Source organism: Caenorhabditis briggsae (genome assembly GCF_000004555.2).
Source record: "Caenorhabditis briggsae complete genome, chrI, whole genome shotgun sequence".
In the NCBI taxonomy this organism is placed as follows: domain Eukaryota; kingdom Metazoa; phylum Nematoda; class Chromadorea; order Rhabditida; family Rhabditidae; genus Caenorhabditis; species Caenorhabditis briggsae.
Genome location: NC_013489.2, coordinates 4,738,091 through 4,750,402, shown reverse-complemented (window position 1 = coordinate 4,750,402; position 12,312 = coordinate 4,738,091). Strand labels below are relative to the sequence as shown.

Here is a 12,312-nt window from a genome sequence, read left to right as displayed (position 1 = left end):
ACTGAAACTGACTAAAAAGGGCGAGCAGTTTCTTAAATTTTTGGAGTTTTTGAGATAGGCTATTCTCAACCTATATTTTCAACAAAATCTGGATTTACGAGGTGTTGAGGTTCCTTTTACCGATTCAAGTTTTTTTAATACAGAACACAATTTTAGGGTAATCCATTTATTGTTCAGAGTAAAACAAAAAAAACCAGAAAATGATCAATTTGTGATTCTCATTAAAAATCTAATTGGTTCCAACCTTGTTGTTCTTCGCTCCGTGTACGCTCTTGATCCATTCATATTTTAGTTCCTCCGCTTACATTTGCTTATACAATTCTCTCTTCTCTATAACGGCCACATCAAGACGGAGCTGAACTTTTTCCACCTCGATCTCAGCTGCACGAAGTTGTTTCTGGAGTTTTTGCAGTGTCGAATTGTTTCCTCCTTCGTCAATCTTTCTCTCGAAAGCCTCCACCTGTTCATATGCAGCCAAAAGTTCATAGTGAAGCCCATAAACTCCTTCGTGGGCTTTTTCAAACATTTGGCAGCTCTCATCGACCGCTCTGCGAGCATCGTCCAATATCTTCTCGCGAGATTGTGGGGACGAATTTGAAACTTCTCCTCTTGAGGAACTTTGAACATTGGAGATATTCAAAGACATGAGTAGCTGAAAATTAGAATTGAGGTTTATGACAATATTGTGGGGATCAGAAAATATGGGAGTAATAGAGAATGGAATAACGAATGAAAAATGAGGACTGTCTAGGGACCTCTCTACTTATGTACTATTTAAATATCGATCTTTAGCATAAATCGATCGTCATCAAAGGGAAAGCGGCAAAGCCGCCGTTACCATTGACGTCTTCACCTGGTGCCGCTGTGCATTTGTTTGAGCGAAGTGTCAATACTCTGAGATTGTTTATCACAGTTACACCATTCGTTCGCGCACGATTAGAAGATTTAGTGGTGAGATAACAATGCATGCATGCTACTAGACATCTGTTGGAGAACAATTAACTCATCAAACGGTACAGGACTTCTACATTCATTATCACTTTTAAAACTTTGTTTCGTAAAAAAAAAGAAAAACTCGAAAAACTGGAAACATTTGATTTGACAATTAAATAAAGAGAACCTTTTTTTGAAAGAAAACCTTTTCGACTAGTGTTGTACATCTTTTGAGGGATTAATGGTTTCCGGAAGGTGATTTTTTAAATAAAATTTTTTTCCGCTGTTTCCGATGAAATGCAGGCACAAAACCGTAAGACTCGGCATTGAAAAATTAGCGTTCACGTAGGGATTGCGGTTTGATGAGTCACTTTTTCCCACGCGGCCGGAAGCTAAATATCTCTGAATGTGCGGAAACAAAGAGTGTAACAGTAACCACAGTGTGACGTTCCTTGTGTGTTTGCACCCCGCTGAAACGTTGCTCATCCCCAGCTACGCCCGTTGAAGACTGTGGACCAGAGATGAGCGGAAGAGATTTACGGAAGTTTACGGAAGACGGTTTATCTTCGAAATGAAAAATGCTACCAAAAAGCTGTCAACGGACAAATTGTAGATCTCAATGAGAGCTATCGATTGGTATAAAAATTGTTTCGAAGTTTTGTTGGATTATTTGAATAGAGTCTTTCGTCCGTCTTCCGTCTTTCATGTGCCAGACGGAAGACGGAACACGGAAGAAACGCCATATCTCAACTCCCCATCAATATTATGAGGTAACTTTTATACCAATAAATAACTCTAGTTGATATCTATATTTTGCCCGTTGACAACTTTTTGGTAGCATTTTTCATTTTGAAAATAAACCGTCTTCCGTAAATTTCCTTAAATCTCTTCCGCTCATTTCTGCTGTGGACAGTTGACAGAAGACTGTTGAAGTTCATGTTACATTTTCCCACAGTATATTCAAGGAAAGTTCGAAGTTCGTTTGATATCAAGGAATCCTAGTCTGTGTTGGATACAGTACCAATGAGAGTCAAATATCCTCAATTTCCTCTATTTTAGCAAATGTGATCTTGATGGCAACAACCTACAGATCCAACTTCTCCGTTAATCCGAGTTCATTCCTTTCGTCTTGCTCATGCGATTTTTCATTCCGCGCAACGTCTTGGAAACTTGACAGTTTTCTCAAAAATGTCTAACGAAAAACTATATGTAGTGTCATCTTCAATTTCGTTTTATTAGCTTCGACTGGAAACAGTTTCTGATGGTAGCATAAATAATTCTAGCAACAACCAAAGTGAATATAATTATTGTTAAACAAAATAAGGCAAAAATAGCATAAATGTCTAAAAACGTCTTTTGGAAATAGTTGGGATGACGTCCATACGGATCCATACTTGGAAATGGACCATGTCTGAAAACTTTGAATTTTTGGATATCCTGAAACTCGAATACTTACTCCCCCACGAATTCAGTATACTTTATTACATTTTCCTTGGGACTGTAAGGTTGATTATTCAGAATATCTGCCAATTTCAAGGCATTTTTCTTGTAACTCTGGTCAAACAGCACATTTTCAAACGCCTTCCGAACAATTTCAATGTTCTCCATGAAGTTTTTATGAAGATAAATAGCTCCTTTATGTCTTGCCAGCATGTTAGCATTTCGAATTTGATCAGCGAACACGGGAATGACAACAGCTGGTTTTCCACTGTAAGCCAATTCCATTGTACTTCCAAGACCTCCATGACTGACGAATGCCGTTAGACGAGGATCACTCAGAAGGGTGATCTGGGGAACCCATTTTGAGAAGTGAAGATTGTTGATTCCGTCGGCAAATGAGACGTTTTCGGATTCATATTTCCAAATGAATGTTACATTTGACATTGACTTGATTGTTTCAAGTAGGCCGTTTCTGTTCAGTTTGAAGATTTGGACTTTAAATTTCACAAATAAGTAAACTCTAACCTCCATTTCAAAGGCATATGTGTCGATTTGACCATTGATCCAAAGGATATTAGTACATTAGATGTACGCTTATTCAAAATTTGTTCCCATCCTGATGATATCTGATGCTCCGTTGTCCATTTCATATTCACTGATATCCCTCCGATAGGAATAGTTTTTTGAAGAACTGGACGAGGGAAATCCAAAAATGGATTGGAGTTAACAAAGAAAATGGATGCAGTTGGAAGAAGATCTCTCCAATCTGGAATGTTTTCTCCGAGAAACTCTTTATAAATTTTAGCTTCTCCATCATGCATATCTTCGAAAGCCGCATTTATCTCCTGAATTTCCTTTGATTATCTATATTTCTCATTTTGAAAATACCTTTGTAACCAACCAGTTTTCATATCTTTCAGAAATACTCATAACATCCCCAGTGACACTGAACCCAGCTGGAACATAACTGAAGTCTAATGGCTCACCGATGTATGGCAGAACAGTATCAAAGAATGTACACGAGGATGCCAGAATGATTTTCTCGATTCCAAGAGCTTTTACGAACCCAAGACCACAAACAGAAACTGGTTCTAGAATTGCCAAATCGAAGTTTCGAGACTTCATCTGACTGAATATATCCCGACGACTGATAAAGTTTCTACAGGCTATTTTCATATCAGAACTGAACCATTTAAACATCTGAAAAATCAATCTGGAATAGAGAAAAAACAAAAAGAAACGTTACATCTCTGGAATTTGAAGAGTCCATTTCAGCTTTCCAAAAAACTTCCATTATCTCGTCACTTGAAGTGTCAGATGTCTTTTGAGCAAGCATTTCTGCTCCGGCCTAAAATTTAAAACAAGAACTTTAAAATTTATTTTTTTCTTCTTGGACGTAGTTGGCTTTAGGTTTTGAATAACTTGAAACAAAATACAGAGAACATTTTTTTAAGTCGAAATATTTTTGGACCCTAAATAATCAACTGGAGCCTTCTTTCCCACCTCCACAATAATCAAATCCTTTGTCAACTTAACTCCAATACACTCATCTCGTTTTTCAACATCTACAACTGGCATTAAATACGTCTGAAGTTAAAACTTTCATAGAACAAAAATCACAGTACTTACGACAACTTACTACATTATGCCCTTTTTCTGTTAATGTATCTGCCAATTTTCCTAGAAATTTACTATGACTCGCAGCAAAAGCAGGAGCATAAACTAGAATATTTAGAGAATTTATAGAAGTTGTAGATAATGAGAGTAACAAAATATAGAGTAGCATACTTCAAAACGTCTCAGAATGATTTGGTTCTAGGTCTCTCATATACTGATTCTTCTTTCAATTTCGTAGGACAGAGAACCACCTTTTTGTGTTCACAAACCACAAAAAATTGTAATCAGAAATCACATTGCGACTAGACAATTGTCTCCATGTATGAGAAAAAATCTTTTTATATTTCTTAAAATGATTTATAACATTCAATTAATGTTTTATTGAGTTGATTGAAATGCTTTAGCAGCTAACAGAATTCAATGGCCAAAGATTTTTATTAAATTATGAAAAGAACAGAAAAGTGAAAGTTTTATTTTACCAACCAGTCTTGAAATTGCTATCAATCTTCTACAATAAAGTTTACAAAAAAATAGGATACAAGTTATTTCCTTTCGGTCACCATTTTTCTCAATCTGAAAGGTATCACCCAAAATATAACCAAGAATAGTACAAGATGTCCCAAAGTTTCCATCAACCAAACATCCAGAAGATGGCGTTGGAAGAAGTTCAGCTTTCGTCCGTATGGGTCCATTTCCGGAAATGGTCCGTATCTGAAAATAAGTTACTTTAAAACGATAAACTTTTATCTAGTCTCTTGGCCACAAATTCCACATATTTCGTTACTAGATCATTTGGTTTCAGTGGTTGATTCAGAAGCAGATCCGCCAAATGAATTGCATTTTTCTTATACTTTCCGTCATACAAAATTTTCGTCACAGCTGATTTCAACGTTTTCCACTCGTGAAGTTCAGTTTTCTGTACGACAATCGCCCCACCATGTCTCTCTAACATGTACGCATTTCTGTGTTGATCCCCAAATATCGGAACCACGATTGCTGGCTTCCCACAATGAGCCAATTCATTTGTACTTCCAAGTCCTCCATGTGTGAGAAAAGCAGAAATTCTGGGATCTCCGAGAAGATTTGGTTGAGGAACCCATTTGGAGAAATGAATATTTGGAATTCCATTGGCGAATGATGTTTCATTGGTTTCATATTTCCAAATAAAAGTGACATTTGGTTCTGATCGAATCACTTTTAGTATATTGTCCCTTGCTTCAGTATGCATATGAGACGAGTGGACCATTGAGCCAAATGATATCAGTAGATTATGTTTCCTTTGATTCAGAACAAAGTTCCATTCTTCATTCAGTTTGTGTGATCTTATTTTCTCCATATCAACTGATATTCCACCAATTGGAACAGTCTTCTGAAGAACAGGTCGTGGAAAGTCCAAATATGGATTGGAATTCGTGAAAAACAAAGAAGCAGCTGGAAGTAAATCTCTCCAATCTGGAATATTATTGCCAAGATACTTTCGATAAGTTTTTTGCTCTGCATCGAACATTCTACTGATTCCTCTGCTCATTCCCTGAAGTGAATTAATCGGTTTTTATTATTAAAATGTTAGTTTATTTCTTACTTCTGAAACTTTATAATTCTCAAATCTCTCGAAAAAGTTCATCTTCTCTCCTTTTGTACTCATCAAAGATGGAACATAACTGTATTCATTTGGTTCACCCAAATGTCGGAATAAATAGTCATAGTTTGCACATGAAGACGCCAAAATCGTTTTCTCGATTCCCAATTTTTCAAAAAATCCAAGTCCACAAACGGATAGTGGTTCCAAAATCGCGACGTCGAAGTTTCGAGACTTCATCAAATCGAAAACATTTTTGTCTCGCAGAAAGTTCTCGCATCCCACTTTCATTCCGTCAAAAAACCATTTGATAGACTGAAATGATTCATCAATTTGTTTTTTTTAACTCGAAAATAAAAACATCAAACCGGTTTCAGATTCGAGAATTTTTTCGAGAACACTAGTTCCTGATATCATTCTTTTTGAGAATTTTTTTAGTTAGTTTCGAGAACTTGAATACCGTACGTAAACACTCTAAAATACCGTATTTCCTCTAATAGAAGCCTCAAATTTTGAGCCCAATTATCTCGATTCCTGTGAAAGATATCAAAATTCTTTTCGCTAATGAAATGTTTATCGTAATATCACAAACATTTTATCAGTTGAAATATTTTTGTGACCATTCACAGGAACTGAGATAATTGAGCGCAAAGTGGCGGTTATAGAAAATACAGTAATGTCACCAAACCGTTAACTTTGAGCTTTTTTATCTCGATTCCTGCAGAAGACATAACATTTTTGTCAACTACTAAAATATTGGTGATATTATGATGAATGATTTCTCAGTTGACAACTTTCTGATATCTTTCACAGGAATCGAGACAATTGAGCTCGAAGTTGGTGGGTTTCTATTAGAGAAAATATGGTAATGTCCCCAATACCTTCAACTTTGAGCCCATATACCTTGGTTCCTGTAAAATATATAAAAAAAGTTGTCAACTGACAGAATGTTTATCATAATATCAAAAATATTTTGTCAGTCAACCATTTTTTGATATCTTTCCCAGGAACCGAGATAAATTGGCTCCAAGTTTAGAGTTAGAAGGGCTATTCTATTAATGTGTGAAGTACTTTATGTTATATCAGAAAGAGGATTCTTAAAAGTTTTTCTAGAAGAAATTTTTTCAAATCTCACATCTTCGACATTAGACGAATCGGTCTCTTCCGTCCAATATGCTTCCATACTCTCATCAAATGGTATATGCTCCTGTCTTGCTTTATCGTCTTGCTAAAAGAAATAAAATTTTCAGATTTTTACGAAAACCTAAACACCTCCACAACAAGCACATCTGTAGTAAGTCGCACACCCAATTGGTTTCTTCTTGCCACGTCTATAATTGGAACCAAAAATGTCTGAAATTCCGGAGATTTTCATGCCCAAATCATGAGAAAACTCACTACATTATGGCCTGATTCCGTCAAAGTATCCGCTAATCTCGCCATAAAATTAGTATGACTTGCAGCAAAAGCAGGAGAATAAACCAATACATTTACAGAGTTAACAGACAAGAAGAAGAAAGAAAAAATCAAAAATAATTTAGTAGACATGACGGTGTTCTTTATGAATGTTTTGACACAATCGCCTTCATCTTTCCAACCTTCCCTTTATTATATAAGGAACTTTCGACAAAAAATAAAACATCATTTATTTTTTCAGGTATTTATCATAGAGACCCGTGGTCTAAGGTGGAGAATGGAAAAGACAAGAAGAACTGTGATCACTGATCAGTCTATTTTTCAGTTTCTCACAGTTCAAAATATAACTGAAAATTAGGAAGTATGAGATCCCTGAAATAAATTATCCGGCAAAAATTGAGAGGGAATTATCGAAAATTTTCTTCTTGAAATGTTTTAATTTTCGATCATTAGAATCCACTTATAGATCCAGAAGGCGGAATTTTTGTAGTTTGAAGTCCCCGTGCTACACTGTCCGTTTATTGGTTCTGTATATTTATTGTACAACTGCTTACAAACTAATAAAATTACTCTTATTGAAACGTAGCCATTCAATTACCCGAGAAGGCGTAATATTCACAGAAGAAAAATAGAAATTAGAAGTCGGCTATTTAGTTTGGTGAAAATTGACTGGGGATTTGACAAGAGGGCGGGTGATTTCTATAAAGCTAAATACTACAAGGGTGAAAATAACGAAAAAATTGAATTATTCACAAATCGAAAAGCATTTTGATGTCAGATGTTGTCAACTTGTTCATCTTTCGCGTAGCAGTTCCATCGAGAATCGACGAGGCAAGTTGGAGTTTTGATTTTTGTAATTCTGCGACTCGTTGTTCAATCGTGTTATTAGTGACTAATCTAAAAAAAAAAAACTTATTGCCTACTTTTTATATTGGGGTCATAATAAATACCTGTGAATAAAGACTGGTTTCTTCTGTCCCATTCGATAAATTCTGTCAAAAGCTTGTTGTTCTAGTGCGGGATTCCAATGCAAATCAACCATGATTAGATGGTTGCCACCACATAAATTCAGTCCAACACCGCCAGCAGTGAGAGATAACAACATGACGTTGGCACCACCTTTCTCTTGATTGAAGCTGTCGACTCTTTCCTGTCGATCCTTGACTAGAACTTGACCAGTGATTGATGTGTAACGAATACCATTTTCTTTAACATGTTTTTTGATCAAATCGAGAACTGAAGTCCATTGTGAAACGACGACACTGAAAGAAGAGGATTTATTAAACTTTAACCAGCATAAAATATCACATACACTTTCTCATTCTTCTCTGTCGCCTCGTTGAGAATTTCCAGTGTGGCTTTCATTTTACAGCTGAGATAGTCTGGCTCGAAAATTCGAGATGGATTTTGCACTCGTGCCTGCTCATCATCCTCATCATCATCTTCTAGCATCCTCATAGTTTTATCCATCATATCGCTGAGATCATCTATATCCGCACTATCTTCATCCCCGCCGATTAGTTCGAACGCATCCATGTCCATCGCAGATTTAGTGATGTGAAAATGAACGCATGCTTGTCGGAGGCGTAGGAGGAGAAGAAGAACATACGACATCTTTTCGAAATTGGAGCGAGAATCTAGATTCCTTGGTCCAACTGGAAAAATTGAAATTATGAGAAATTTTAAAAGAAAGCGTTGACTCACAATTAAATGGATTTTGAACATCATCCTCATCATTTCGTTTACGACGACGAACGAATCCGTGGTTTCTCATATCGTCGCTATTCTCAAGGAGTTTTTTGACGAATTTTCTGAAAAAAAAAATCAAAACTGCGAAGGAATATTCCATATAAACTTACTTTCCAGCTGCCATCATGATATCATACGCCTGTGCCTCAGCACCTCCAAGTTCCAACTCGTGTATTTTCACAATCTTCTGTGGCAACTCAACAAGCTTCTTGTTGGTAACCGCACACGTCTGTTCCTTCGTTCGACGCAGAAGTAGGTTTTTAGTGAGCAAATTCACACGATCCGCCATGATTGCCTTCATAGGCATGATCGATTCTTTCCAATACGTGTCATCACTAAACGGTGGAACACGCAAGAACCGAATAAGACTGTAGAGATCCCAGAGATTGTTGTGGATTGGCGTTCCAGAAAGACACCAACGAGAGAATGCAGACAGCCGACATACGGCTTTTGAAGCAAGGGAGAGACGATTTTTGATGGCATGTGCTTCGTCTAGAATAACTCGCGCCCAACAGATTTGAGCTAGAACTGAGTCATCTTTTCCAACAGCTCTTCTGATTCCACTTTTCGAATTATCCATATCGTCATCGGACGAACTATCGGCTTTAGATTTCGTCTTGATTTTTTCGATAAGTTCGTTCGCGAGGAGAGTGTAAGTGGTAATTACAACATCGTAACGAGCAAGACGCCTAGCATCAATATTTCTCTGTTTCTTAGTTCCATGGAACATATAAACTGACAGAGCGTCATCCTTGAGTCTCCGCGTTATTTCAGCTTCCCACTGGTGGATAAGACTTGCCGGTGCCACAATCAGTGTGCTGTTCGAGGCGGTGAGTCCTTGTTCTTTCACCACTTTTCGTTCTTCTTTATCACGTTCATCATCTCCTGCATCTTTACGAGCAATGCGAGCTTGTTTTTGATGAGCGATCAGCGAAATCATAGACAATGTTTTTCCAAGACCCATGTCATCAGCCAGAATTCCACCAGGTTGCGGCTGCGATTCTCTCCACAACATCCATGTGAGGCCAGCTTTCTGATGGGGCATCAGGTCGATTTTGAATCCTTTCGGTGTCTCAGTTAGATCCGTTTCGCCAGGTATTGTGTGAGTAGCTCTGTAAAAAAAACGAATAAGCAACCGATTTGGAAAGGGAACTAACTCAGCTAGCTGCTGAACTACTCGATCCGAAATCAGTTGAACACGACGGTACTTCTCGTCTGTCATTTTGCCAGCCATCAATTTCTTGTTGTTTTTGTCCAGCATTGCGTTAAAATCTGGCTTAGGTACGTTCAGAGGATCAATCCTTCTTGGAGGTGGCTTCGGTGCAACTCGGCCTACGGGGAACGATGGTTGACGGCTAGACGTTGGCTCATCATCGCTCAACACGATGATATCCTCATCATCGTCGTCAGATGGTTCTCTGATATCCAAGCCAAAGTCTTTTCTTCTTTCTATTTCGTCGTCTATTTCATTGAATTTTCGTAGAACAGCTGCACCTTTGTCCGGCAAACTCTCCGCAAGTGAAATCAATCCCATAACGTGATTTTTCTTCGCAAGAAGATCCTTGAACGACAACTTTGTATAATCTTCTTGTTCAAACTGTATATTGAATTGTGGATTTTGTCTTTGTTGTGAAGGAGGTGAAGAAACAATCATGATATCACTGTCATCAGAGTTGGCTAAAATTTCGGTATTCTTCAACGGGGGAGGCAGTTTTAGTAGAGTCTCCATATCACTTTCGTCCTGTTTTACACGTGTTGGTGTTCCGAACAACGATTCCGACTTGTTACCTTGGTTATCAACAATCGTTTCCATAACATTTTCAGTCTCATCGATATGATTGATCTGTGTGGATGTGGCTATAGGCGGAATGTTCTGTAATAAATGTTATTAATAAAAATTCATATTTAATAATGATTGTTTACCATGAAAGTCTCTGCATCAAAATCCAATTTGCTAGTGGAAACTTTGTTGATTGGAGAGAGAACCGAGTTGAAAAGATCGGTCGATTCACTTGAACCTTCTCCAAGCGACGATCCCCACCCTCCTACTTTTCCCACGGATTCCGACTTTTCCAAGTTCTCAGAACTCTGATTTTTGGATTTCAGTGACTTTCTTAAAAGACGTTCACGAAGTTTTGCCTTCGATCTCGGATCATTTGATTCGATTAGTTTTTTGGAGATTGGTGTCAATGGCTTGTTTTCATCATTTTCGACGAGACTGCGGTCATGGTCATGGTTTTGTGGGGAACTCTTTGAACTCGCATATGACGAATCGACTTTGAATGAAGCTCGTGATTTTGAATTTGGAGTCGATGTAGCGAAACTTCCCGAGTGGTTTGAGATAGGCGGCGAACATTCTTCAATATCCATTCCTGCATTGACTCCCGAGTTGTTCAAAAGCACTGAATCTGCTATAATTGACTCTTCTGGCGTCTTGTAAATATCAGATATTTCCGATATGTTCTGCTCAGCTCCGCCTTCTGGAGATCCAGATTTTGAGTGATCGTTCTCGCTCTGAAACAAAGAAACATGTTTCATTACAGATGCATATCGTCATTTCTCACCTTTTCGCCGGCATCGGATTCCTCCGATGATTCGAGTACGACACGCCTGCGATAAGCTGAACTCATCCTGTAAAACTTTATGTGAAGAAAAAATAACTTCGAAAATACGAAACTACTACCGAGTTTAAAAGTCGAAAACGTACAGGCTCCGCGAGAGAATATTTCACTCCGGCCAGCGCCGAGCACGAGTTCGGAAAGTAAGAAAAGAGAGAGTAAGAGACGAAGAGACGGAGAGAAACGGATAGACGGGAACGCTTATCGAAAGTACTGAATTCACCACGAGCCCAGAAAGACAGCGAGACGAAAGAAAGAATACAATAAGGCAGATTTTTATAAACGCAACTGGTTCATTTTTGCGGGGCATGTAACAATTAGAAGGCAACGGTAACTAGAAGGCAATGGGAAGAAAGGCAACTAGGGAAATTTGAGCAAATGCTCGAGAAACCGGTAACAAAAGGGAAAAACTCGGTAACCAATGTAACTGTACGAAGAATAGCGGGGTGCCACCAATCGGCGCCCTTCTCCGAAATAAGAGGGAAAAATGGGCCAGAAAAGCCGTTTCACATGGGGTTATTCATGATATAAAAAATGTATTTTTTTTGTAATTTTTAAACACAAAAAATTAATGCATGCATGCGAAAAAACGTATTTTATGTATTTTTCGTATTTTTTTTTTGTATTTAATGGGGAANCACNTCCTGAATCTCGAAATGCCGAAGAAATCCATCTGATTCGTACTTCTTTTTTTCAGAGACTCAAGACTATAAATTCGGAACAGTTGCATTATTGCTGAAAAAGTTTCCAATGATTTTTCTCCTTAAATGTGAAGAGCAGACAGAACGATATGACCCAGGTGAATGGGTCTGCCTTGCGAAAAACTTGTACCTGAGGAAACGCTCTTTTATTTACCAATCTAAACTCTTCCTCAGTTTTTCGCAACTGTAAATAAAATTTTTTGTGAGATTTCTAGAGTTAATTTTTCAACTGAAACCTTGCTTTAGGGATCAAACTTTT

The 12,312-nt window shown here is 37.8% G+C and overlaps 3 protein-coding genes across 3 annotated transcripts; all 3 read right to left on the bottom strand.

The window, feature by feature from the left end:
- Window positions 1-301: 301 nt before the first annotated feature.
- On the bottom strand, window positions 302-646 carry CBG25242 (the record flags this gene model as incomplete). The annotated part of the gene is made up of 1 exon (XM_045244417.1): window positions 302-646. One exon carries the CDS (start codon window positions 644-646, stop codon window positions 302-304), a length of 345 nt encoding a protein of 114 aa, XP_045098262.1.
- Window positions 647-2,154: 1,508 nt separating this feature from the next.
- On the bottom strand, window positions 2,155-7,117 carry CBG03964 (the record flags this gene model as incomplete). Its single annotated transcript, XM_045244411.1, has 11 exons — window positions 2,155-2,344; window positions 2,390-2,680; window positions 2,899-2,999; window positions 3,262-3,573; window positions 3,620-3,721; window positions 3,877-3,960; window positions 4,474-4,701; window positions 5,573-5,884; window positions 6,705-6,797; window positions 6,842-6,922; window positions 6,968-7,117. 11 exons carry the CDS (start codon window positions 7,115-7,117, stop codon window positions 2,155-2,157), a joined length of 1,944 nt encoding a protein of 647 aa, XP_045092539.1.
- Window positions 7,118-7,734: 617 nt separating this feature from the next.
- CBG03965 lies at window positions 7,735-11,364 on the bottom strand (the record flags this gene model as incomplete). The annotated part of the gene is made up of 7 exons (XM_045244406.1): window positions 7,735-7,882; window positions 7,936-8,247; window positions 8,298-8,640; window positions 8,690-8,796; window positions 8,845-10,607; window positions 10,658-11,248; window positions 11,299-11,364. 7 exons carry the CDS (start codon window positions 11,362-11,364, stop codon window positions 7,735-7,737), a joined length of 3,330 nt encoding a protein of 1,109 aa, XP_045092540.1.
- Window positions 11,365-12,312: the final 948 nt, after the last annotated feature.